Source organism: Excalfactoria chinensis, chromosome 3 (assembly GCF_039878825.1).
Source record: "Excalfactoria chinensis isolate bCotChi1 chromosome 3, bCotChi1.hap2, whole genome shotgun sequence".
NCBI lineage: Eukaryota > Metazoa > Chordata > Aves > Galliformes > Phasianidae > Excalfactoria > Excalfactoria chinensis.
In genome coordinates, this window is record NC_092827.1 from 76,570,472 (window position 1) to 76,595,413 (window position 24,942).

Genomic DNA, 24,942 nt, shown 5'->3' on the forward strand with positions numbered 1-24,942 from the left:
AACTCGGGCCCGTGGTGTGCCCCCAGCTCAGCTCATCCCGCGGACACCCGGGCCGTCTCCCACAGCTGCTCGGCAGGGCAGCCGCTGCCTGGGCCGTGCTGGCTTCAGCCTCTCTGGTTCCTGGCTGTGAGGAAGAGGAAGGAGCGGCTGGTGCAGATAGTGCTGTGCGCCAGCGCTGCGGAAAAAGGGGAAGTTGCCGAGGCCGGGGCCGGGAGCCCGAGCGGGATCCGTGGCTCGGCCTCTCCTCCGCAGGCGCAGGACAGGGCTTAAAATAGCCGGGCTGGCTGCCGCCCAGCTCCGCAGCGCGGGCGGGGAGCCGCCCCCCCCCACCCCAGCGCCCCGCTCCGTCCCCGCGGCTGCGGCCGGGCACGGCGAGGGGCGGCTGCCGCCCGGCGGGGGCTTCGTGGGGATGCGAGGATGTGGGAGGCGCCGAGGCCGCGGCCCACGCTCTGCTCCGGCTCTTGGCTCGGGCACCTGCTTTCCTCCCGGCCCGTGCGCGCTCCGCTGCCTTAATGGGAAGAGAGGAGCCGCGCGGGGCTGAGGGATGTGCTGGGAATGAGCCAGCGCGGCGCCGGAGTGCGCAGCCCGGCAGGTGCCGGCTCGTTCCGGAGCTGCCGGGGGGCCCGGCGGAGGAGACCCCCCCCCCCCGTCCCGGTGCATGTGTTACAGCCGGCCCGCTGCGAGTGGCCCGCCATGGCCCGGGTCCGGTACGGCCGTGGCACCTGCTGGCCGCGGGGAGAGCCGGCACCAGCGGCACGCCGCGTACAGCACACGGCGGAGTGTGCGCCGTCCCCCCGCCCGCCCTCCCCTCTCCCCCGCCCCGGCGCTGGGCCCCGCTGACGAATGCCGCTCGTCGTTCCTATGGCAGACGCCGCTTCCCCCCCGCTAATCCGCGCCCGCACGCGGCCGCACTCCACCTGCCGAGCCGCCGGGAGCCGCGCCGAGCTGGCCGCTGCCAGAGCCCGGAGAGCGGCGGGGGGGGCCGCAGCGGGAGGGATCATCCCTGAGCTCGGAGGTAACGGCGGGGCGGGGGGGAGGGGCGCGGGCGGCGGCCCCGCAGCGTTCCCCGGGGAGCGGAGAGGGAGCCGGCTCCGAGAGCCCCGCGGGCAGCCGGTACCGTGGCTGCGGGGCGGTCCCGCCGCAAGGTCACGGTGCTCCCAGCCCGCAGCGAGCCCCGCCGCGCTCCTCTGCTCCGGGCCCGAGCCGGGCCGTGCGGTTCTGCGGCCCCACTCCGACAAGGACGCCGCAGCCGACCCGAGGGCCGTCCCGCACCGCGCGTCCTTGGCGCAGGGCAGCGCCAGGACCTGGCGACGGCCGCGGGCGCTGCCGGCTGCGCGGGGTCCGCCGGTAGCGGCGAGACGCAGCCCTGCAGCCCCGGAACGAGCTCGCGTGCCTCCAGGGCGGGGGTGCCGTGGCACTGAGGCGTCGGGGTGCTGCGGCGTGAAGGGCTGCCCGACGGGTGCTCGGGCCCCGGCGTGCTTCTAGCGGCGCTGGGGAGGTTCCTGCGTGTTTGTGCGCTCCTGGGGAGCACCGGGGAGCCCCTCCGTTTGCCGCTCGGATCTCGCTTGCCCCTTGTCCTCGCAACCGCTGACCCTTTCATTTGAGAGCTGACCGCTGAGCGCCCGCCCTCAGCCCCTGGCACCGCTCCCACCGCTCCGTTCTCCCCGAGTGCCGTCCCCGTGCCCCCGTGCCGAGTGCGACGTCCGGGTCAGCGGGCCGTCGGTTCGCAGCGTCCCGACCCCGTGTAGGGCGGAGCGCGAGGGCTCAGCGGGAAGCTGCCGTTCGGGGAAGCTGTGACTTTCCGCGGGGATCCCATCGCCGCCGGCACCGCGTCCCAGCGGCGGCGTAGCTCCACGGCTCCGCGAAGAAGCCGCAGCAGCGAAACGCGGGCGAGGTCCTGGAGATGCCGGATCCCGCAGGGACTGGAAAAGGCGAGGGAGCAGGCGGTGCCCTCAGCTCCTCCTCGGAAGGAGGATTTCATGGGAAACCGACAGTGCTGCTGCGGGGGCCGCTCTCGCCTTCTGTTCTGTCAGCAAGATCGCCCGGGTTTGGGACTTTAGTAGGAAGGGCAGCCCGTTTCCCTGGAGACCGCCTGCAAGTCCCGAGCAGCCGAGGACGGATGCGCCGAGTCGGCCCCCGCCGCGCCGCTCCCGGCTCCCAGCCCCGAGGCGCACCGCCGCCTGCGGCCACCAGAGGGCAGCACCGGGCCGCGTTCCTCTATGCGTTCGGGGCCGGCAGCGCCCGGTGTCCTCGTCCCCGCCGTGCGTGGGATGAGGGGCGGGACACGGGCTGGGTGCGGGGCTCCCTGCTTAAGCAGGGGCCGTGGATGCCGTGTGGGCACGGTGAGCCTGCTGCTCTGCATCCCTTGCCGAGGGAGAAGCAGGTGCTGCTCGTTTGAGGCATCCCTCCGTGTCACGCCGTGCTCTGCTCCACTCACCTCCTTGCCCGTGCACCAAATCCCGGTGGCACTCCTGCGCATTTCCATCTCCCAGCGCATCCTTTGCCCGGGGGCACACGCTACAGTGGGTCACAGAGGACAGGGGATAGCCGGTAGGGAGTGTAGACTTTCCCCCCTCCCTTGGCACTCAGCTTGCTCTGTGCCTGCCCATGGCTTACACTGTTTTTGATGTCCCATTGTAACACAGTGCCGGTTGGCTCCGAGGCCTTCTTATGGCCTGGGAATGCAGGCGAGCTCGGCTGGCAGTGGGGGGGAATAATGGATGGCCTGTGTGCTGGAGCTGTGGGAAAGGGCCCTTCTGGACAACTCCCCAGGAGATGTTTGGGAGCATTCAGCCACCGCTGATTTGCCCAGAGGGGAAAGCATGACAAGGCAGGCTTCCTTCTTCAAACAGGATCCAGTCAGCCGTGCCAGGCGTTTACACAGCTGAATTCCTTCTCGGCAGCCAGCAGCCATCAGGCTGGGTTCAGTCTGGGGCAGGCACTGCTACGAGAGCTCCCGAGAGCTGCTTCTCTGCAGGTGACTGCATGCCACAGTCCCTGTGGTGCCATCTCTGATCCCCGTGGTGCTGCCCCTGAGAACCCCATGGTGGGTGAGCAGCATCCGACTGCGATGGCACTCCTTGAAAGCCACACGTGGCTCTGCCCGCTGTCCTTACGCCTTGGGAAGGCAAGGCTCCTGATTGTCACTCGGTGTGGACAGGCTTTGGGCAGGAAGGGGACCGCGTGGCAGCAGCTCACCCTTCTCCCTGGCAGGTCGTCCCTTTCCCAGCTCCTCTGTGTGTTTTACAAGCATGGCTGGCACCAGCCGGCTTCTTCCCCAGCAGCTCTGCTCCTTCACGGGATGTTGGCACTGCCACCAAGGGCTGGATGTGACCCTGGGCACCACAGCAATGGGCCACCCACTGTGGGTTTGTATGGCCACGCTGCTGCCAAGGACACTTGGGACATGGCCGCACTCTGCTGGCCCTGGGGCTGTGGTTTCCCAATGCCTTGGAGCACCTCACAGGGGTTAACTTGTGTAACCAGGAGCTCACACCGTGTGTTGTTCTGTATTTCCCAAGGTCTCAGCCCAGCCCCTCACAGGTGGAAGATGCCTGCATTGGAATAGAAAACAATGCTGTTCCTGTGGTGTGATGACTGCTGGCCTGTCACTCAGTAACCAGCTGCCCTGTGGCTCTGTTTAATAGCTGCCATTAGGCAGTAAATGCTTGTCAGAGGGAGCAAAGGGGCAGCAGAGCTGTAGAGGGGAGCAGGGGTGTGGAAAGGGGATGGAGGACCTGCTGAGGGAAGGGCTGCATCCAGGAAGCAGCATTAAGGGACACCCTTGACAATGGCTTTGGCAGAGGGTTTGTGCCCTCAGCCTGCACTGACGGGGAGCACCATCCCCATGTTTCTGCAGTGCTGCCCTGCCTTGGGGGCACCCTGGGCCTCCCCTCAGGCTGACAGATGAGGCTGGAGTCCCACACGCACCCAGGCCCCTTGCTGAGCCAGCAGACAATGGGGTTTGTTTGTGCTTGCTGAAGTGGAAAGGCCCCCATGGCCCCATTTCAGCAGTGCTGCCTGCACATCCCACAGGTCCAGCAGTGGGAAGATACAGTGGGACGGCTCAGCACAGCCAGGGTCCACAGCGTAGGACGGGAGCGTGGCACACAGGTGAGCATCCCTCCCTGAAGTGTGGGGCAGGTGTCACAGGAGTGCCCTGTCTCTAAGGGACTGATGAAGGAAGCCTGCACTGAGTTCAGCAGTGGGCTGGGGACCTCCAGAGCGTGCAGGGCCGCTGCGGTGTAACTGATTTCCAGTAGCCTGTGGGGTTTTCCTCCATGTGACCGATTAACACGCTCCTTCTCCCTTCACGGCTCTGCTCTACTGCCCCGTCACACGTGTGCAGAACCGGATATGGCCGCTAATCTGCTTCCACCCTGCTCCTGCTCTGCCTGCTAATCCCGCTGCCTCTCTGCTCTGTGGGTACAGCCTCACGGCTGGCTGTGAGCTCATGGAGTGCTGCCAGCGGGTTTGGCCCAGGATAGGAGCTGGTTCTTCCCATCCCTGCTGAGCAGTGGGCAGAGCAAACCAGCCATGTGTGCCCGGGGGGCCCGGAGGTGCCCCCGACATGCCTGCTGCATTTGATGGCCCTGCCTCCTGCTAACAGGCTGCAGGCAATACAGGTGGCTGAGGCTGCTCTCGCTTTGCAAGAGGAGTGCCCCAACAAGCTCCATGCCCACAGCTGCTGTGCCAGGCATCATCTGGGCAGCCCAGAGCCAAAGCAGCCCGTCAGCCAGTCCCCACTGGGAGGCTGTGTCACAGCCCTGTGTTGGGCACTGGATTTGGGATGGAAAGCGTGGATGTGGGATGGGCACGGGATGGCATGCAGCTCCCCACTCCCTGCTACCCACAGCCTGTGTCCTTGCGCTACCTCAGTTTCTTGTCTGTGGCAAATGAAGGGGAAAGGAGATGGCATCCTGCAGGAGGAGGGGGTGGGTTAAGGAACGTATGGCTGCAGAGCGCCTGCAGAGCTCTGGGGGAACGCTCAGCGTGGGCGCCAAGTGGAAAGGCTCCTTGGGACGTGGAGTGCATACAAATAGTAACCAGCTCCTCAGGTTCTAAAACTCACATTTTACCCAGGAGGCACAAAGAATACTTCTCCAGCTCATGTGATGCATTACCACAGCCTGGAACAAACCTCACGTTTCGCTCTCGCCTTCAAAAGCAGCTGTTTGTTTGCCTCCCTGCTTAGATTTGGTCACTTCAGTGGAAGGAGTTGCTACAAGCCAAAAACAAAAAGGCAGCTTTGTGCAATGCTTGGCAGCAGGCACGTCTCGAAGGGGAGCGCTTCTCCTGTTTATTCTCCTGTTGAAAACCAGTTGTGGGCACAGCGTGCAAACTGGGCTCCAGGTGATGGTGTTGGTCTGCCTGTGGTACACAGCTGAGGTTTGGGAAGGAACACTCCCCCAAATGAGCAGCACCGGTGTAATCCCGTGTTCTATAAGGGAGAGGCTCGGCTGCCTGCCTTCCCTCTGCTCCAACAGCAGCAGCGCTTTGGCAGCACGCTGCACCATGGAGAGGGGAGTGCTGTGAGCCTGACCCCTCTCTGCATTGCTTTGTGCTCCCATGTGTCACAGTGCTGTGGCGCAGTTGTGGTGGTGCTGGTACTGGCTGCTGGGTGAGGCACCAGCTGTGCCCGGCCTGGGGCAGGAATGCTTTCCTCAGCTGTTGGCTTCTTCTGGGAGCTGTTATTGTGTGAGCTTGGCAATGCCAGAGTTGCTTGGGAGCAGCGCTCTGCACAGGCACCACACCCAGCCAGGATGGAACAAGGCAGCACGGCCCCACAGCTGGGTGTGCATTGGTCCAAGTGGGTTTGTTCAGCACAGCCCTTCATGGAAGGAGGCATCTCCCTTGTTCTTCCCCAAGGCCACATGCTGAGGCACTGCCACACATTGCTGCTGCAGCTGGGTGTGCTCACCTGGAGGCTGCAGCCTCCCTCTGAGATGAGAAGCCAGGTGACAGCACTGTGTCCTGGGGCATCCCTGAGCCCAAGGCTGGCTGTTAGTGGGTGTTCTCCCGCAGCCCAGAGCCACAGCCACGAGAACGTGGTGAGGGGCAGAGCAGGGAACTAGGCGACATGTGATCCATCACGTTGGTGATGGTGAGAGCTGTGCACGCTGCTGCTGGCAGCGTGGGGTGAGGCAGCTGCACCCACTGCTCCTCCTGCAGAGATGTAATGGAAAATTGGGTTAAGAGAAAATGTGGTGGTTCAATCTCCTCCTGGCAGCATCCGAGAACTTTATCACCATCAGGTCCTGGAAGCCCTCATCTGCAGGGCATTGATTCCCATTGCTTTTAGCTCAGATAGGAGTCTATAAATAACGCCTTATTGATGCTCCAATGTTCACTCCGTTTGCCAGCATGACCCGGGCACAAAGGCCCCCCCGGATCCCACAGAGCCCACACAGCCCCATAGCCAGCAGTGCAGCAGATCTCAGAGCTGGAGGGGTGACTCTGGGCATCCCAAAGCAGTGCCACTGCCACTTCTGCTTTGCTTTATTCCCCCTCAGTGCATGTTGGGGTGACTCACACTCATGTTTTTCCCTTGACTTTGCTGTGGGGGGGGGGAAGGGGCAGGGGGAGGAGAGTGGGACTGTGCCTGCAGCTGGCCTCGAGCAACACCTTCCCGAGCGGGGCTGCTGGGGAAAGCCGGCCGGGAAAGGCAGCCGCAGGCAGGGCTGTGTCATTGGCTGTGAGTCGCCGCAGGAGCTTTAATTGCAGATGGGAGCTTTTAAATTTAATTTGGTGTGATAGGGATCTCCCGGTGCACAGCAGCTCCTGCCCTGTTATCCTGCAGCGCGCTGGGCCGCCTGCTCGGGGTGTGGTGGAGAAACAGAGCTGCAGCAGATGGCCGATGCGTGGCACCGAGCAGCGGGAGAGGGCACCTCCGGAGGGAGACGCCGCTGCCACCACTGCCTTTTGTCCTTGAGGACTCCTGCTCACACGGGGGTGTTGTGCGGGTCCGGTTTGAAATGAAAGCGCGGTGTTTGGCCGCGGTTCAGAGGGGAGATGCGTCGTGCTGAGAGCTTGTGGGGAACCTGCAGGAACGCTCGGCGGCGGCTAATTTCCTATGTTAATTTCTAACACGAGCTGACGGCTGCCCGCAGGGAATGTCCCGTTTGTGAATGAAGCAAACGTTGGGAGCGAGCTCCCAAGCTGCAGTCCCTGCCCGCGGCTGCGTGGCGGGGCAGGAGATGGGAGCGCTGGGAGCGGCGGTGCTCCGAAACAGCGCACCTGAGACGTGTAACGTCGATACGTGTGCGTACAAAGTACCCTCGGTGAGAACGTACCTTGGCACTCAAGCCAAACGACAGGCTCTGAAGAAGGTCTGTACGCCGATTGATTACTATGGGCCGCGTGCCCTGCACGACGGGCAAGTTGGGCGAGCCGGCCCGGAGCCGATGCCGGACAGGCGGGCACCGCGCTGCTTCAAGCACGGGGCAGCCGCTCGGCGTCAGCGCTCCGCCCGGCGGCGCAAAACCCGACGGGCTCCGCCGCACCCCGCTCGCCGCGGCGGCCCCGTGCCGGGGGGTGTCCCGCGGGCCTCCGGGGGCGGTGCGAAGGGGCAGGGCCGGCAGCGGGCGGGCCCACGGGGAGGGCCGGGCGGCGCGGAGGAGCGGCGCGGCCGTACGGCGGCACCGAGCGGAGCGCTGCAGGTGGGTGCCGGGGGACGGGCGGCCGAGCCGGGGCTGCCCGCGTCGCGCGTCCGCGCTCGGGGCCGAGGGAGCTCCGGCGGAGCGGGGACCGCGTGGCGCTGACGGCGGCTCTCGGCCCGGCCCCCGCCCGGCGCGGAAGGCGGCAAAACGGGGAGGAGGAGACTGCTCCGAGCGGGCGGAGAGCTGGAACGGGCCGGGGCGGCGGGGATTCGGCCCTGAGGCAGGGGATTGAGAACGGGGCGAGAGCCCGCGAGGGATGCTCGGCGCTTTGGCGGACGCGGGGTTTTTTCCCTTTTCGCGGGAGCGCCGAGTTCCCTGCCGTAGCTCTCCGCGGAGCAAAGCGCGGGGCGGGCCGGCGGCTGCTGTCGGTGCGCCCCGCGTGCCGGGCCCCGGGCGCGGCTGGGTGCGCTGCGGAGCTCCGCCGGAGCCGTGCCCGTCCGCCCGCACGGCTGTCGGGACGAGCCCCGATCTGCGGGAAGGCGCGTCCGGGGCCACGTGCCGCCGGGCTCCACGTGCTGCCATCCTTCCTCCACCTTCCTCCACCTTCCCCCCCCCCTTCCCCGCCGCTGCTTCCCGGCCCGGCAGCTCCTCGCGCCGAGCTCCGAGCGGAATTGCCCAGGTGCTGCTGGAGGAGATGCTCGCGGCTGGCTGCGGAGGGCAGCGGGAGGAGCCAACAAGTGTGTGTGTGCCTGAGCGAATCGGCTGCGTTAACCGCGTCTGGTCCAGGAGCACAGAGAGCCCCGTGTGCTCTGCCGTGCTGTCCTCCCCACCTCCGCGGCTACTCCCCGGTCTTGGAGACAGGCGGCCGAGCTGCGGTGCTGTGGGAAGAGGCGGGGGCTGAGCCCAAAGGCTGTGGGATCTCGAGCAAGCGAGCCCGTATCCTTCAGCGCTGCACATTCCCAGGGCTGGGGGCAGCAGGAGGGGTTCGTGCAGCTGTTGGCCACAGCTGGATGCGCTTCCTCGCTGCTGTGAAGCAGGAAGCAGCTGGGATGCCCCGCAGTTGCCTGTGGTGATTAGACACAATTGAGGGGACTTCTGTGGATGCCGACACGGGAAATCCCACTCCTCTGCAGCAGAGCATCCCAGCCCGGCGGCAGCGTTTCCGCTCCCAGCTCCTGTAGGCTGCTGGTCTGCCTCGTGCTCCTTTGGATCTGCTTCAGTCTGCAGAGCTAACGAGGTGCTTTTTTCTCCAGTTGTGCAGTTGTCTGGTACAGCAGCAATACACACATCACATCTGCATCCTCCTGAGCACCGCTGCTGCCTTTTGCTCCCAGGTTGGCTTGCTCTCAGCTCACTGAGAAAATGCTGGAGGGCTGTGATGGGTATCCAGAGTGAGGAGGATGGGAGATGAGGACGGGCACTTCCATCCTTCAGTTGTTGTTCCTCCCTGCACTGCATGATTAACCGCTGGCATCATTTCCCCATGGTGGCATCCCTGCTCTCATTATCTCAGGGTGAGATGTTGTTAATGGGCCTCCTCCTCTTTGAAGCTAACCCGCAGGTTTTGTTTCTGCCCTTCTGTGACCTTCCTGTGGGCTGGGAGGAAACCAGGGTGTTAAGCAAAGGGCACCTGCTTGCCCATGGCTGCAATCCTTACTGCCCTGTTCTGCTCGGTTCCTGGGCCGGGACAGGGCTTGCAGTGGCCATGCAGTGAGAGGGCAATGGGAGCAGCCACCTCTCCTGGCCAGGTGGCACAGCCTTGAGCGGGGCCTTTGGGAGGCTGGCAAGCACCCTCTGGTGCTTTTCTGGGGTGAACGCTCACCTCAGTTATTTCTAATCCGGTGTAAAAGCCGAAGCCTTGGGAACTGTTAGGGGAACCGCTCTTACTGTCAGCAGAGCACTGTTTGCTTGCTCTTGTTGCTAATTCAGTCTGACCCCAAAGTGCAAACTCCACTGACCTCTGCACATCTTCATGAGCACTCCCAGCACCGAGCTCTTCCCGCTGACATCTGTATCAGCCTGTTGCTGTCCCTGCTGGTGTTGCTGCTGTGCAGGGCAGGGAGCGGCCGCTAGCTCGATGCTGAGCAGGCAATCTCGCTGCCCGCTGGGTCACAGCAAAGCAGCCAGCAGGAAGCCGGGCTGATTGCTGCAGTTTTGCCTTCCCATCGGTGCCTCTGCTGGGATTTGTTGTAGTTCATTTCCTTTAGGACTTGCCTGATGGGAAAGCGCCTTGCTGTGAAGTTTCCAGTGCTGGCATCAACAGCTGGAAATGCACTCAGCAAGCTGCCCGTGGAACCTCGAGGGGAGGCACGTGGCAAGGAGCAGGGCAGTGGGTGCAGGTAGGCTGAGGTAGAGCTGGTACACAGCACTCAGTTTGGCAGGGCTGCAGTACCCTGCAAGCTTCTTCTTCTGGTACTGCATGAATGCAGTGAGGGCTTTGGGGGTGTGCAGCTTGGTCTGAGGGTTTCTGGGGGGAAATGCTGGGGAGCGTTCCTGGGGAACGGCTGGACGATTGCAACTGGGAGCTCAGGGCTGTGGGAGTGCAGAGCTGCGCTGTGCTGAGGGCTGTGCAGTCTCAGACAGTTGGGCCCTGCAGGTGTTGTGCAGTGCTTGTTGATGTTGCGTTGGTTGGTTCCTTGCGCCATTCTTCCGAGAAGGGTTACCCACAGCTGGGGGAGGCTGTGCTCCAGCTGCAGCTCAGCCGAGCTATTAGGAAGCAATCCACCCTCCCCTGCAGCTCCTTCTTCCCACCTTCATACACTTACAGGCCTTCCCAGCAGCGGGTCTCACAGCTGCCCTTGCCCCCCCCCACTCCCCACATTAGTACTGAGGAGGCTCAGAGGCGGGCCCAGCCCTGTGAGCCAGCGCCAGACATAACATTCTGTCTGCGGTAATGTATTTCTCTCCAAGCACTGTTCCTGCATGAGCAACATCAGGGCTGGCCACAGGCTGGGCATGGTGCCCCCGAGGATGCTCGTGGTGCGGCCAGGCTGCGGTGTGCTGGGTGGCGGCTGCCTGCAGGGATGTGGTGGCAACCAGAGGGGCTGTGCCCTGCCCATCCCTGTCTTGTGGCCATGTTTATTCCTGCTGCTCGTGGGAGAGAGCTCGAGGTGCTGCTTTTCTGGGATTTGGGCAGAGGCGGGAGGGAGCTGCCTGCCACCCTGCCCTGCCCCACTGGCATGAAAGGCTTTCCTGTCCCACAGCCGAGTGGGAGGTTAATTCTCTGACTTATTTCCTCCAGAGGATGTGTCCGCCTTGAGCCAGCGATGCTCTGGCTGCACGTTGCCCTCACTCTCATGAAGATGGCCGTGCCACCGCTGTGTCCCCTTCCGTCACAAAATGGCCGCAGCGAGAAGCTGAGGATGGCTCAGGGTGTGCAAGGCGCTGCGGCCCTATGAGGAGTGAGCCAATCCCTGGTAGCTGGCAGCAGCACTGCGTGGGCTGCAGTGGCTGCCCAAACCTGCTTTCCCGCCTGGCATCCCATTTCCAGCAGGGCTGCAGGCATCGGGTGCCGAACGCAGCGGTCAGCCAGGGCACGTGTCTTGGAGCTGGCTCCAGGGCACCCAAAATAGTACATGTATTTCTGTCCTGCAGCAAGGAAGGGAGCCTATCCCCTTCCTGTCCCAGCACCCTGCAGGCTGCCCAAGGCCAGGTCGCCTCCTGAGCCCTGCTTGTGGTCTTGCTGGTGGATGTAGCCCTACAGCCCTGGGAGGAGGAGCTGTGTGGAGAAGCTCACCTCACCCTCCTCATTCCCCAGCCCTGGGGATCTCTCTTGACCCAGCCTGTCTGGCTTTAGTGCCTGGCCTTCGCCCTTATCTCCAGACCTGTCTGGCCACAGGTGTTTGCCTCACCCCCTGTTGCCACATGCTTCCTCCTCTGGCTCTCTCCTTTGCTCCAGGGATGCCCATGGAGCAGGTCCAAGCATGACCCATGGGAAGGCAGGTGTGCAGTGGTGCACCTGGGGCAGCTCTGCCCTCCTTGGTGGCTGTCCTGGTGGTCATGGTCTGTGTCACTGCTGCACTGAGCACAGCAAGGAGGACCCACTCCTACCTGGGGGCTGCACCTTCTGTACCCAGCTGATTTTTACATTAATGGTGTCCTGCCCTTCACCCCAGGGGTCCCATTGGGTTTTCTTGACTGGGGAGCGGAAACCCAGCTTCCTCCCATTGTGCCTTTTCCTGCCATGGCCCTGGGATGACCCCTTTGCCCCAGTATCCCCACAGAGCCCATGGGGTTGTTGGCTGCAGAAGAGACAGGAGATGATGTGGGACAATGTGCCCACTGCACCACTTCTTCTCCCTAATGTTGTGGTTGTGTGGCAGGAGCTCTGTGGGGCCCTTGCCTCCATTTCCCCTTCTCTCCCCACCCATGCAACCCTTCTGGGAACTGAGGGCTGCCTGGGAACCTCAGAGATGGTTCTCCGTAGCCTCTGCTCTTTCTGTGCTGGTTTCCGCAGACAGATCGAATGGAGCCCCGAGCAAATTCCTTTCTCCACCCTGGGGAGGAAAGGGCTTTATTCATCTCATTTTCTGACCCAACCCTGGAAAACCATGACCTCTTCCCAAGCCTTCCGCAAGGCACAGTGGAGCCGTGTTGTGGAGTGAGTGGCCTTCTCCACTTGGAGATGCTGGTGCCAGCCCATGTCTCGCTAGTGTGCCCCAGGGAAGGCGCTGAGAAACCAGTGCTGCTGTCAGCTTTATGCCTCTGCCTTCTCTGTGTCCCCCCATGAGCAGAGCTGCAGAAAGCCCTCAGGGCCTTGGCCCCATCCTGTTGTGCGGGGGTGCTGTGCTTGAAGGGACCTGCCAGTTCCTGCATGCAGATGTTCTCCTGAGAGTGGCTTATCTCTGCCTCTCTGACATCGGCTCTATCTGGGAGCTCCCTCTCCCTGCGCAGAAATGACGTGGTGCCTTCCAACTCCTTCCCCCCCAGGCCCTCTATCTCCACTCCCATCTCCAAAGCGCTGCCCTTGGAGCCAACGCCTTCTCAGAGCTCTGCGGGGCTTTACCAGAGCCCTTGAGCTAGCAGAATCCACAAGCAAGGCCCACCCTGCCTTCCTGGTAAGTGTCTCATTGTGGCATTAAAGCTCCCACCCTGGGCTATGGGGGGGCGGTTGCTGACCCGGCTTTGGGGAGCTGCACTTGTTGGAATGATAAGCAGCAGCACCCATCACTGTTGTGGGGTTGCTTGGGTGCCTGGAGGGGTTCAGTGGCTGATGAGCAGGCATTGGGGTGTGCTAAAGGGTCAGGTGTGTGCTCTCCTGCAGGGCTGCACCACTGGGACCTCCCTCCTCCTGTTTGCCTCGTGCTGCTCTCTGCATTCAGCCAGCTCTGTGGCAGGGCTGCAAATGCACTTGGCATCCAGAGCGGGGAGGTGGGGACTCTGTGGTCGTGGGGAGCTGCTGCCGGGAGGAGGAATTGATGGGCAGCAGCGACCATGCATGCTGTCACCGAGGTGCTGCTGATGCCAGGTGAGCGACCTGACGCCAGGCATGTCACAGGGGTATAATTGCCACGCTGAGGACAGAGCGTGCTTTGCCTGTCAAATTAAACACATAAATGGAGGGTGTGAGAAGAGCCTTCCTTTCCGGCTTGGTTTACGCACGTGTTTGGGTGGCTGTACCTGCTAGAGGCCCCTGGGAGCTGCTTGGGGCTCCTTGAGCAGCCCTGATAAGGGACTGCAGCCAGCTGTGGCTCAAAACATACTGCAGGGCTGGATGCGTGTGGCTCAAAACATACTGCAGGGCTGGATGCCCCCCCATCTCCATGCGGCACCCGGCAGCCGAGATAACGGCCCTGTGTGCTGGCAGCAGGGACATCCAACATACCTACTGCTCAGTGGGGAGGCTGTGGGGATCCCGGGCTGCAGGGCCAGGGAGAGCAGCCTTCCCTTTTTGGAGCCTTCCCTTTTCCAGGAGGCAGAGGGGGCAGGGTGAAGCGAGCTCCTGGCTGACATGGTGACTGGAGCTGGGATGCTTCCCTGGGAGGTGCTGAGGGGTAACCATTGTGCACCGTGCAAGGCCCCTGGTGGGGCTGCAGAAGTACTTTCTGCCTTGTGATGCAAAGGGGAACAGGAGGGGGAAAATGTGACGTAGGTTTCTAAGAAGGGCTGGTAAGAACTTCGGGGAAAAACAAGCTGGTAGTGCTGTTTGTGCTGCTTGCCCGCAGCAGCCCAGCAAGCCCCTGGGCACATGGCTTTGCAAAATGCGTTCAGGTCTTTTGGCCCTGGTTTTGGGGAGGGAAGGTATGGTTCAAAGCATGGCTTGAACGCTGGTGAAAAACAGGAAGCAGGGCGTAGGAGTAAGTGGTCAGTTTCTGTGGTGGAAGGAGATTGCTGAGTTCAGTCCCATGCTTTTTCAGCAGTCATGAGTGACCTGGAAAAGGGAATGAGCAATGAGCTGACAGGGTTTGCCTGATGCTATCGAATTACTCAGGTTCATGGGGACAAATGCCAGCTACAGAGAGCACAGAGGAGCGTTATGACAGCAGGCAGCAGCAGGATGAAATTCAGTTTAGATAAATATCGAATGATACATGGGGTAAAGCAATCGTCCCAAATCTGCAGACTAGATTCTGCCCTGAGCTGGCCACTCGCAGCAAGACCCGGGGTTATTTCAGATAGCGCTGTGGGCAGCCAGGGTCATAAAAACTCATCGACTCCCTGAAGAAGAGCCTCTGTCGCTCCTTGTGAGTGACGAAGCAGAAACAAAGCAGGAGAGCCTTGTGCCATCGCCCCAGTCCACCGCTCCTATTGCGGCCCCACCATCTCCAAAAGGGCCTGGGAGAGTGGGAAAAGATTTGGAGAAAAACAGCAAGGAGGATCAAAGGCGCAGAGCTGTTTCCCTATGACTAAGTGAGCTAGAATTTCTCTGTTTGGAAAACATGATGTAGGGTGGCTGGGATCTGCGCCTGGAGAGTCATGGCTGGCATAGAAAAGGGGTTCGATGCGTGTCCAATCTGAATGAAGAGCAGGAGCCAGCAGAGCTGCCTGTAGCAGTGCCGTGCCATGGGGGATTTTTTGGCCATAGGGCGCTATGCAGGGCTCCCAGATTGCAAAGGAAGTAGAAAAGCTCATGAAGTGAAACCTTCTGTGGGTTATAAAACATAGAACATGCTGAGGAGCGGAACTGCTTGGAGATGGCAGAGCAGTCAGGGAGTTGTTATCCATGCCTGTGCCACACTCATACTTAGTCAGCACTGACTTTAGCCCTCCATTGCACTCTGGTTTGCTACAGGCCATGGCCCCCACCTTGAGCTGGTCCTGGTGCCTCTGCAAGACATGCAGTCATGCAGCTCTGCCTCTTGGGAAAGGCAGCAGGAGTGCTCATGGCCGGGGGTGGAGGCGTGTGGGATGGTGACTATAAATGAAGAGACCAGACTGGCACGGCCAGAGCAAGGTAGGGGAGCCTGGGTGTTACCATTAATTGGTCAATGAGGAAACTCTCGAAGGCTCAAGTTGGTGTGTTAGAAAGCAGGCATTCATTATGGATGTATAAGGGGATCTGGCTGGAAGTGGAATCTCAAAGCTGAGTCCCAGCCATCAGGGTTTCATGTGACTTAAGCATGTGTGTCAGGCCTGCTCCCTGCCTGCAGGTAAAACCTGCTGGCCCCAGAATGGGCTGTAAGCCTGGGGATGCATCTGGCCCTGCCCCATCTTGGTGGCACCAGTAGGAAGTGCTGACTGCGTTCCTACAAAGCGGTCTGGCTCGAGCAGCAGCTTGCCTGCCTGTAGCCCCTTTGCTAGGGATGGCAAAGGTGGCAGAAAGGGCTTTGCTTTAACAAGCTGGAGGAGACGCATCGCATCCCTACCATCACCATTGGAACTGCTCCACTGTGGAAAGCTCTCTGCTTTCAGCCAGCCAGGCAGCAGAGCAGGAGAAGGGCGATGCGTGGGAAGGGAAATCTCCAGAGCTGGGTGACAAACCGCTGCCTGCAGGTGTGGCTGTCCTGCAGTGCCAGTTTTTCTGCAGAGGTTGGGCGTTTTGCACCATGGCTGTCTGCCGTGGGTTCTCAGGCACTGGCCCAACAGTAGGTGTCACCCAGCATGTGCCTTTGTGCTGAGTAAACGGGCAATTACAGTTGGGCTCTCCATTGTTTGAACTGGTCAAAGGCGACAGCTGCTGTTTGCTCGGCAGTTCCTACTCTTTATCTTGCTCCTTCCGCTCACACCTCGCTTCCAAGGAGATGGGATGAACTGCTCCGTGCCGGGAGTAAACGGATGTCCACACAGGGAGGCCTTGAACTGCTCCTCCTTTCCCATGCCCTCAGGCAGGGCGGATGGCTGATGTCCTTGGAGGTGCTGGGGATGCACTGAGCACCATCCCTAGTCTGTTATCAGAGGGTTGCTCTGAGTTTGTCATCCTAGAGCCGCTCTCACCTGGTTGGAGCACCGTTGCCACCTGTTGCTTGTGTTGGTTTGTTTGACCTTTTATGTTTACTGTAGTGTTGTTTGTAAGAGCTGGCAGCTGGACGTGTTTCCTGCCGTAATGAGCGCTGACCCGCGTGCCCCTTGGCAGGGATTGTCTCTTTGTGGAAAAAAATTAGAAGGCACTTAGCAAAGTGAGACAGAAAACAAACAAAGCTGGCAGGAGGCTGCGGCCGGGCATCGCCGCCAAGGAGGCTGGGCTGCTGATGCGGGACGGAAGCAGGAGGCAGTGGGGAGGGCAGCACCATGGAAGCACTCCTTAAACCCCGGTCCTGTCCCTCTGGCCCCTGCCTGCTGCTCCAGCACTGACACATCCTGCGTGCCGCTGGCTGCCTGCCGGCTGTGGTACCTGACACCTCTCCTCTGCCTCCTCCTCTGCGGATGCTGCCAAGGGCACGTGGCTCTGGACATCACTGTGACCCCAGGGAAGCTGAGAGCTGCTCTGGGAGCAGAGCTGGGGTCTCGTGTGGGTGAGGGGCAGCCTGCTGAAGGCTGCAGGGTGCACTGGGGCCCCCCACCTGTTTCTCAGGGACAAGTGACCCTTGTATTTCTTCCTTTGGGGATGACAGTCATGCTCGCAGCCCCCCCTACTAATCCAGTGCCAGGGAGCGAGCTGCCTCCTGCCTGCAGGGACGCTGGAAGGCGGCCAGGAGGGGATTTTCAGGAGGGGATTTTCCTGCATTTTCTCTGTAAGCATCGGTAGCTCACGAGGGCAAAAGGGGAGCTGTCTTACCCTACATGGGAAGACAGGAAGCCATGCTGCATCGGGCTACCGGGACTGCAGGCAGGCTCTGCTGCCACGCACAACCTGCAGGACTGCACTACCCCTCGCCACCTTCCTCAGCAAGGCAGCTGATGTGAAGGACGTGAGCCGTGGCTGGAAGCACACTGGCTCTTCCGTTGCCTTTAATGTGGGCTGAGCCTTGCTTGAACTACAGCTCCCAGCATGCTGCTTTCTGCCGGCCCCCACGGCCGCCCTACCTGGCAGGCAGGCAGCTGCTGGCAGGCAGGGATGCTGCAGCCCACAGCCGCAAAGGAGAGGAGGGAGGCCGAGCAGGCAGCTGGGGGGGGCACGGCCGGCAGGACGCGGGGGGTTGAGCACGTGGAGCCCTGCTGCAATTGCTGGGAGAAGTGGATGAATGCCCCACGCTGCACTGTCCTGAAGGGAAAACGACAAGGCAGGCCTGTGGCTTCTGTGTGTGGGGGGGAGCTGATTCTGATATGCCTGAGGGGTAGGGAGGGGGCCAACGGATAGGGTCTGGTTCAGGGGCCCCAGGGCTGTGTCTGTAGGTTGGCCACCTATGGGGAAAGCAGTGTTGAGCGGCAGCAGGGAGCAGGCCTAGTGCAGGGGGGTGCTGAGATGGGGAAAGCAGTGCCCGGGGTGCCCTTGACTTTCCTAAGAAGGGCTGCTAGAGCCCCAAGGAAGGAGTAGGTGGAAAAGAAGGGTTTGTGTGGTTCTGGCCTGAGAGACCACTGGATAAAACGTGTCCTTTGTTCCTCCATACCCCAAGGACATGGGGAGGGCAGGGGGGAAGGACACAGCCCATTGCGTATATACTTCGCTCACAGCCTGAGGATTGAGGGCAGAGCCACAGGCTTACAAATCCCTTAAGAGCCTGCAATGGAGTGGCAGGTGGCTGGAGTGGAGCAACACGGGCATGTCACGGGGGCAGGTTTCCCTTTGGCAGGACAGGCTTGGCATCCCCTGAGCAGCAGCATAAAGCTCTGTGTCACAACCCCTCAGCTAAGGGCTCTGAGCCACAGGTCTCCCAAGCTGCTGAGCAATGCTATTGCTGTTTCCTGACGCTGCGTAGTCCCATGGAGCCAACCGTGCCATCAGGTTAAAAGCAGCGTTGCCCCTGCCTAGCTTCATTCCCTCATAAAGCCCTCTGCTTTCCAGACAGAGCTGCCACGAGGCTTGCTGGGACCCGTGCTGACCCTCGCCATAGAAGATGACATCAAGAGACGGACCACAGGATAGGTAATGCCAGGCTGTGGGGTGGGCATGGGGACACATGCAAGATACTGGGAGATCTGGGATAATGTGGGGCTCAGCACCTGCGGGCTTTGAGCCCCAAGTCTCACTGCCAGCCCTATGGATGTGTGTTCTCTGGCCAGGCAGGGAGCAGCTACTCCATCTCTGCCTGTGAAATCCATTCCCTAAGATGCTCTATCAATTTTTCCAAAGCAAATGAGCTGTGAACAGTCCCCAGCGTTGAGACACGGCCCTGCTGTTCCTGGCTGGCGGGGCTCCCTCCCAGCTCTGGCAAGGGTCGCTGTGTGGCTGGGTGCCATATGCAGGGAGCATGTCCTCTGCCTTCACAGCTTTCTGGAAACCCTCCCTTGGCCATGTCCACTCAAAGGAGCCCAGGCCAGAGGCAGGGTAACAAACATTTTGTGCTGTCCTTTATCAAGAATCTCCTCTGTTTATTTAGAGCACTGGACCCACAGATGATGCCAAATTGTGAATTTCATCCTCCCTTCTTTGCTGGGGCCTTCCACAGTGGGCTTGTCGACAGCCAGAAGTGATCCCTGTCCCTTGCCCTGCCTGTCATCCTACTTCATGCTTCTCTGCCCCCTTTGCAGGTACAAGGCTGTCTGGTTGATCTTCTTCATCCTCGGCCTGGGAACACTGCTGCCATGGAATTTCTTCATGACTGCCAGGCAGGTGAGGGCTTGCCCTTGCACTGATCATCCTGTGCCACCTCCGAGCACCAGGCAGGAGGCAGTAGTGTGGGTGATTTGGGTGGGACACGTAGTACTGAGGTGGCAGGAGGGGTCCTGGGCTGGGTGTGGGTTTGGAGAAGTGTTAAAGGTGACCTGTCTTGGAGGAGACCTTGCAGTACCTCAGCTCCACCTGGTTCCTTTCCTTGCAGTATTTCATCGACCGCCTGGCAGACCCACAGAACACAAGCCGCCTCTCGAACCAGACCGGTGTGGGCACTGCCTCAGACCTCTCCTACCTGCAGTCCATGTTTGACAACTTCATGACTCTCTGCTCCATGGTGCCCCTCCTCATCTTCACCTGCCTCAACTCCTTCATCCATCAGCGGTGAGCCCTGCCCTATCCTTGCCCTTGCCAGCTCCCACATCCTGACTCAATACTGTGCCAAACCATTCAGTCCAAAGGCAAAACTTGGTTCTCCTGTGCTGTGGTTTGGCTGCGACTGCTGCAAGAGAACTTTGCAGACCTCTGGGTGCTGGGCTTTCCTCACCCACACCACCATCTCTTGCAGGATTCCCCAGCAGATCCGCATTTCGGGCAGCCTGTTGGCCATTGGGCTGGTATTCTTAATCACTGCAATTATGGTGAAAGTCACCATGGATCCTCTTCCGTTTTTTGTCTTCACCATGGTCAGCATTGTCTTCATCAACTGTGAGTAAGGCTCTGGGGAAGAGCTCAAGGGAAAGAGGAGATGGGGGACCCCCCGGTCCTACAGGGCTGTAACACTGATTCCCCACAGAGGTGCAGCCCATCCTTGCCTTTGGTTTCTCATCTCCGCTTATCTTTCCCTTTGCAGCCTTCGGTGCCATGCTGCAGAGCAGCCTCTTTGGACTGGCAGGGCTCCTGCCTGCCAGCTACACAGCTCCCATCATGAGCGGGCAGGGCTTGGCAGGCATCTTTGCTGCTTTGGCGATGATAATCAGTATCAGCAGTAAGTAATACCTACCCTGCAGGTGACAGTGCATTACTGTCAACAAGGGACAGCAGTTTCATGCTGGACCCTCTTGGTGTGGGAGATGGAAGCAGAGCCTTGCTCCTCTTCATTCTCTTCCTTTTCCTCTTTGTCTCCTCTTTTCCTATGCTCCCAGTTGGTGCTCAGCAACCAGAGAGCTATATTGGTTACTTCACTACGGCTTGTGTGGCAATTGTGCTGGCCATCTTCTCCTACATCCTTCTACCTCGCATGGTAAGACTTTACTTTTAGTGGGGAAGAGTGTGAGGACATGAGATCTTTGCACATCCCAGCACAAGAATCTTGTCCTGATAGCACCCCAGCCACAGCTGGGGGATAATGTGGAAATGGGCTCCTGAATGAGCAGCAGCAGCATCAGTATCAGACACAAGTGGAAGGAATACTTGGTCCATCTTGCACCGTACGCCATTATCAGCACAGTCTCAGGTGCCAGTTCCTTGACTGAGTTCTCTGTGCCTGTGTCTCTATAGGATTTCTTCCGGTACTACTCCATGAAGGACAAGACAGAGTACCGTGTGTACAATGCAGAGCTGGAGACCAAGAGAGACCTGATTAAGAAAGGTGAGGGGCTGAGAGGAGAAAAAGGAAGAAGTGCTGAGAGGAAGAATGAGGCGGGACTAATTTAGATCCCTGCTTTGTGGGGTCTGTTATGCCCTGTGTTTGTCTTTCCCTGCAGATGAGCCCAATGGGGTGGAGCAGAATAACTCAAAGATCATCCCTGTCCACAACCCGGATGAGAAGCCCTCGGTCATCTCCATTTTTAAGAAGGTCTGTGAGTTGGCAGCACCCCCTGTGCTTCTCCTTCTGTCAGGTGCAGGAAGGCATGGGGTGAGGAGACCAGTGGTCTCTTACCCTGTGTTTGGTACCAGCCTCTTTCTTTTATCTCCCTAGCTCTGGGTCATGGCTATGTCTGTCTGCTTGGTCTTCACCGTCACCATTGGAGTCTTTCCTTCTATCACAGCTAAGGTTTCTACTAGCCTTGGAAAGGAAAGCAAGTGGGGTAAGTGAGGCCAGGTGTGGGGTGGGCAAGGAGGAAACTGGAAACAAGCTAAATGGGAGGAATGAAGGTGGGGCTTGAAGTAATAGGGTGCCTGAGGGAAAGGGGAGATCGTTGTGTATGAAGGTTTGGATGCAGACACCAGTCTGGCTGGGAGACCATTCCATCTCTTAGTGGGAAACCAGGAGGACCCTCGACTTGAAGGAGAGTCTCTGTGCAGTCATTTGGAGGGTCCAGGGCATCCTGGGCTTGTCACTGACCTTCTTCCCCTCCTGCAGATCTCTACTTCATCTCTGTCTCCTGCTTCCTGATATTTAATGTGTTTGACTGGACGGGACGGAGTCTTACTGCTCTCTTCACATGGGTAAGCTGGGGGCAGGGAGCACTCTCCATCCCCATGCCCTTTGGCCACTGTTCTCACTGGGGCTGCCATCCATGGCTTGAAGGAGGAAGTGGGCACAGAACTGACTCGTGCTCTGGCTTTAAGTTCTAAGCAGAGAGTTAGAGGGTTAAGGAAAAGGGTTAGAGCAGAAAGCCACAGTATTGTCCTGTTCTCCCCCCAGCCTTCTTCCAGCATGGCTTGGATGATGCTGTCTCCTCTGTTTCAGCCTCTGTAAACAAACCTTCACTCCAGCTATGCAAACAGCCAGGCAGGATGGCGGCAGTGAAAGAGGGTGAAAGACAGGGCAGCTTGAAATAAAACCTCTGGCCTCTGCACAGTACACAGCTGCTTTAAAAAGCATTGTCCTGGCAGCAGAGCAGAACCACACCATGCAGGTCATGACTGTCCCCTCCCATGCCCAGGTCCCTTTCTCTCATCTCGCTGTGCCTTGGGCTGAGTGGTGGGAGTCATGATGGCAGTAAGTGAGGAAGGGGTCTGTCTGTGTCTCTTCCTGCCCCTTTGCCCACCCCCCCAAGCGCTGTTTCCCCTGTATTGTTCAGGCTGTTTGTTTAGAGAAGCTTCTCACAGCAGCATGCAATGCAGGGTCTGTCCGGCCCGGCTGTGCTGGGCTGCCCTGCTGCCTAGAGCTGCTTCTCCCTTGGCCATGGCCGCTGGCTTCCCCCAACCTTGGCTGCAAGCTGCCTTGACTGGTGTCCAGGCCACAACCCCAGCGGTGCGATGACCCAGCAGGAGACATTTCCAAAACAGCACTGGGTGGAAAGTCTGACAGTGGTGTGGTTTGTGCCTCATTTCCCTGGTTGGGGCCCTGCTCTCTGCAAGGAAAACGTCTTGCTGCTCTCGCTGGTTTGCCCACAGACACAACAGTTGGCATCATCTTTGCCATGTGTTCATGAACCAAGGAGGGCTGCCACCTCCAAGGCTGTTGGGAGCTTCCTCTGACTCCAGACCCCAGGGTCTTGTCATCATTTCCTCACTGAGGGGACTTGGGAGAGAGCCAGAGAGCCAGGCACATCCTGTACCAGGGACTGCCTTCATCCTAGATACACGACAACATGGGGATGTGCCTCTTGCTTTGTCCCAGCTTTGCACATCCAAAAACTGTTGGGATTTGGGGAGACCATAATTTGATCCATGCCTTTCCCAGCACCATCCAAAAGAGTCCAAGCATAATCCCTTTCCCAGATTGCTGGATCTCTCCCCACTTGGCTGGGGGATGGCGTGGGAGGTTGGAGAGCTGTTTTAAGCCCAGTTTGCAGGCCTCAGGGTGCCAGAGGGGATTTACCTCAGCTGGCCTTGGCCTGTGCAATGGTCTGCAGCAGGAAGAGGTTGCGTGTGTGTGCACAGGGCTGTCCTCACTCCCTGTTGTTTGCAGAAAGGGCTTAGCAGTTGATCCCAGACCCAGCTCTGTATTTTGGCTCTGGTGCTGCTGCTCTCCAAGTCAGCTGAGGACGGGATTTTCAGGGCAGTGGCCAGCTGTGGTGGGACTGGTGGCCTGTCCATTTCCTCTGCACACTGACGGTCTCAGCACAAGTCCTGCACCCAGCTCCAGCAGAGCAGCAGCTGGAAAGCAGGTGCTTTCCAGGCTGATGCAGCCCCAGAGAGGTAGGGAAAGAACAAGCAGTATCGAGCTTATCCATCTTTTCATCCTGGGGAGGGAGTGTTTCCACTTACAGCTATGCTAGCAAATCTGATCAGTCCCTGTTGGCTTTTCTCTCATTTAGGGGGATGAGAGCACACTAACTGCGCGTTCTCTTCTGGCTGAACATCTAGCTTGAGGAGAGAGTGACAGACTAATGAGTACAACCAGGACTGGGAAAAGCAGTAGAAAGGGCACTCAGCCTCAAATAGCAGTTACTGATGTAGGGAGCTTGGGGCTGCCGGCAGGAGCCTGCAGGAGCAGGATACTGAGTGCCAGAGGATGGCAGGCAGGAGCTCTGGGTCTGGGAGCCTTGCACAGAGGGGCTCAGGAGCTGCCCTCATCCACCCCTTGCATCACTTGGTGATGTTGGAGTTTATTGCAGCAGAAAAAGTCTCTCATCAGCTTTGCCTCCTGCCTCCCCCGTGGGTGCAGTGCAGTTGGGACAGCCTCTTTGTAGCCTTTGCTGGCATTCCAGAGGATGAGGAATGCCTACGTTTCAGCTACACTCTGTGTTTCTCTCCTAGCCTGGGAAAGACAGCTGCCTCTTGCCGGTGATGGTGATCTTACGAGTCATCTTCATCCCCCTTTTCATGCTGTGCAATGTGCAACCCCGAAACCACCTGCCTGTCATATTCTCTCACGATGCCTGGTACATCATCTTCATGATCTTCTTCTCCATCTCCAACGGCTACCTGGCCAGTCTTTGCATGTGCTTCGGGCCCAAGTGAGTAAGCTCTGGGGTTTCACCTGGGGGTGGCAGCCCAAGGCCAGCCCTGGCATCAGGGTGGGCATCCGGATGGGCTGCACGGGGGTCAGGGAGGGGGGTGGCCTTTGTGCTGGAGCTTGAGAGCCTGCCTGAAGCGTTTTGTCTTTTTTAAGAGCTGGCGATGTGGAGGCGGGCTCTTGGAGCGAGGTGGGGTTTCTTCTTGCCATTCTGCTGCAGCAGCAGAACACTGCTTCTGCCTCTGCTGGGGCCTCCTCCCATCTCTCAGTTGAACTCCCAACAAGGGTGTGAGGCATGTGTTGCTGAGGACGAGTCTAACGCCTGTTTCTCTCCTAGGAAAGTACTTGCCCATGAAGCAGAGACAGCTGGAGCAGTCATGGCCTTTTTCCTGACGCTGGGCTTGGCCCTAGGAGCTGCCATCTCCTTCCTGTTCCAAATTCTCATCTAGCAGAGGCACCCAGAGGGTGCAGGAACACCGAGATGGCTCCGCATCCACCTCCGAGACCCTGGACACGTCCGTGCTGTGGGGTGATAACACCTCACTCCTGCCCCTGCCGAATCGCACTGCCACAGCAGATGTTCCATCCAGGGACGGTTCCGCTCTTCCAGGGTTGGCGTGACTCCTGCCATGCCCGGCTGCGTGATGCCTTCAGGCCTATGTGCCTTTGCTTTCCCCATGCTGTGTGTAAGACTCCCGGGACCTGACCGAGGTCCACCTGCCTTCCGTGATGCATAAGTTCCCCAGCTCAAGGCCAAAAGCCATTGTGAGCCTCCTCCTCTCCGCCAGGCAGAGCTGAAGGCTGGTATCCAGTGTTACTCCCCCTCCCGCCCTTATCGCAGCCAACTCTCTCTCCTCCCCCGTTTTTCCTGGGGGTGCTTGGAAATATCCCCCGCTGCAGCTCCTCTCCTACTAGAGAGAACTGCAGGTAGGGAGAGCCCCAGCCGGCCCTGCCAGCCCCACACTGCCACATCCTGTGCCGCAGGGTTTGAAGGGCATTAAGGCGCCCACGTCCCACCGTGGCTCAGCAGATGAAGAGCCCCGCACCCTTTGCTTCTCCTTGCCCCACTACCGTGTTCCAGCTCCCCCCTACGTAACCGGTTGCCCCGTTCTGCCTTTCTTTGCTCTCCGCCCCTCCGCGGCCTGCAGGAGGAAGGCGGCAGCTCGCGGCTGCGGTAGGCCCGGCCCGGCCCCGGCTGCCCCCCGCCCCGTGTAAATGTATCTGTACAGTTGCCGTTTTTTCTATAAAAAGACTGAAACGTGTGTCCGTGTCCGTCACTGCGCCGAAAGGGCCCGTTCGCGGTAATGACCGCAGCGCCGCCTGCTGCCGCGGGGGAGAACTGCACGGCCTCACGGCGGCCCGCCAGCCCACGGCAGAGCCGCCACCGCCGGGGGTCGCGTGGAACTCTCTGGAACGGCGACAGCGCTCGCATCCCGCCTACGCTGTGCTCCTCCGCGGGCCGC

General features: G+C 59.9%; 1 protein-coding gene across 4 annotated transcripts; it reads left to right on the forward strand.

Moving 5' to 3' along the window:
- Positions 1–883: 883 nt before the first annotated feature.
- SLC29A1 (solute carrier family 29 member 1 (Augustine blood group)) lies at positions 884–24,754 on the forward strand. 4 transcript variants are annotated; one of them, XM_072333129.1, is made up of 13 exons: positions 884–1,015; positions 17,920–18,000; positions 18,606–18,687; positions 18,896–19,071; positions 19,256–19,395; positions 19,541–19,675; positions 19,833–19,930; positions 20,188–20,278; positions 20,394–20,485; positions 20,609–20,717; positions 20,993–21,078; positions 23,281–23,480; positions 23,817–24,754. In XM_072333129.1, the coding sequence occupies exons 2-13, from the start codon at positions 17,972–17,974 to the stop codon at positions 23,926–23,928; spliced, it is 1,350 nt and encodes a 449-aa protein (XP_072189230.1). In that variant the 5' UTR covers positions 884–1,015; positions 17,920–17,971; the 3' UTR covers positions 23,929–24,754. The 4 variants fall into 4 exon arrangements, with proteins under 4 accessions (XP_072189230.1, XP_072189228.1, XP_072189231.1 ...); XM_072333127.1 differs by lacking the exon at positions 884–1,015 and adding an exon at positions 7,561–7,658; XM_072333130.1 differs by lacking the exon at positions 884–1,015 and adding an exon at positions 12,497–12,655.
- Positions 24,755–24,942: the final 188 nt, after the last annotated feature.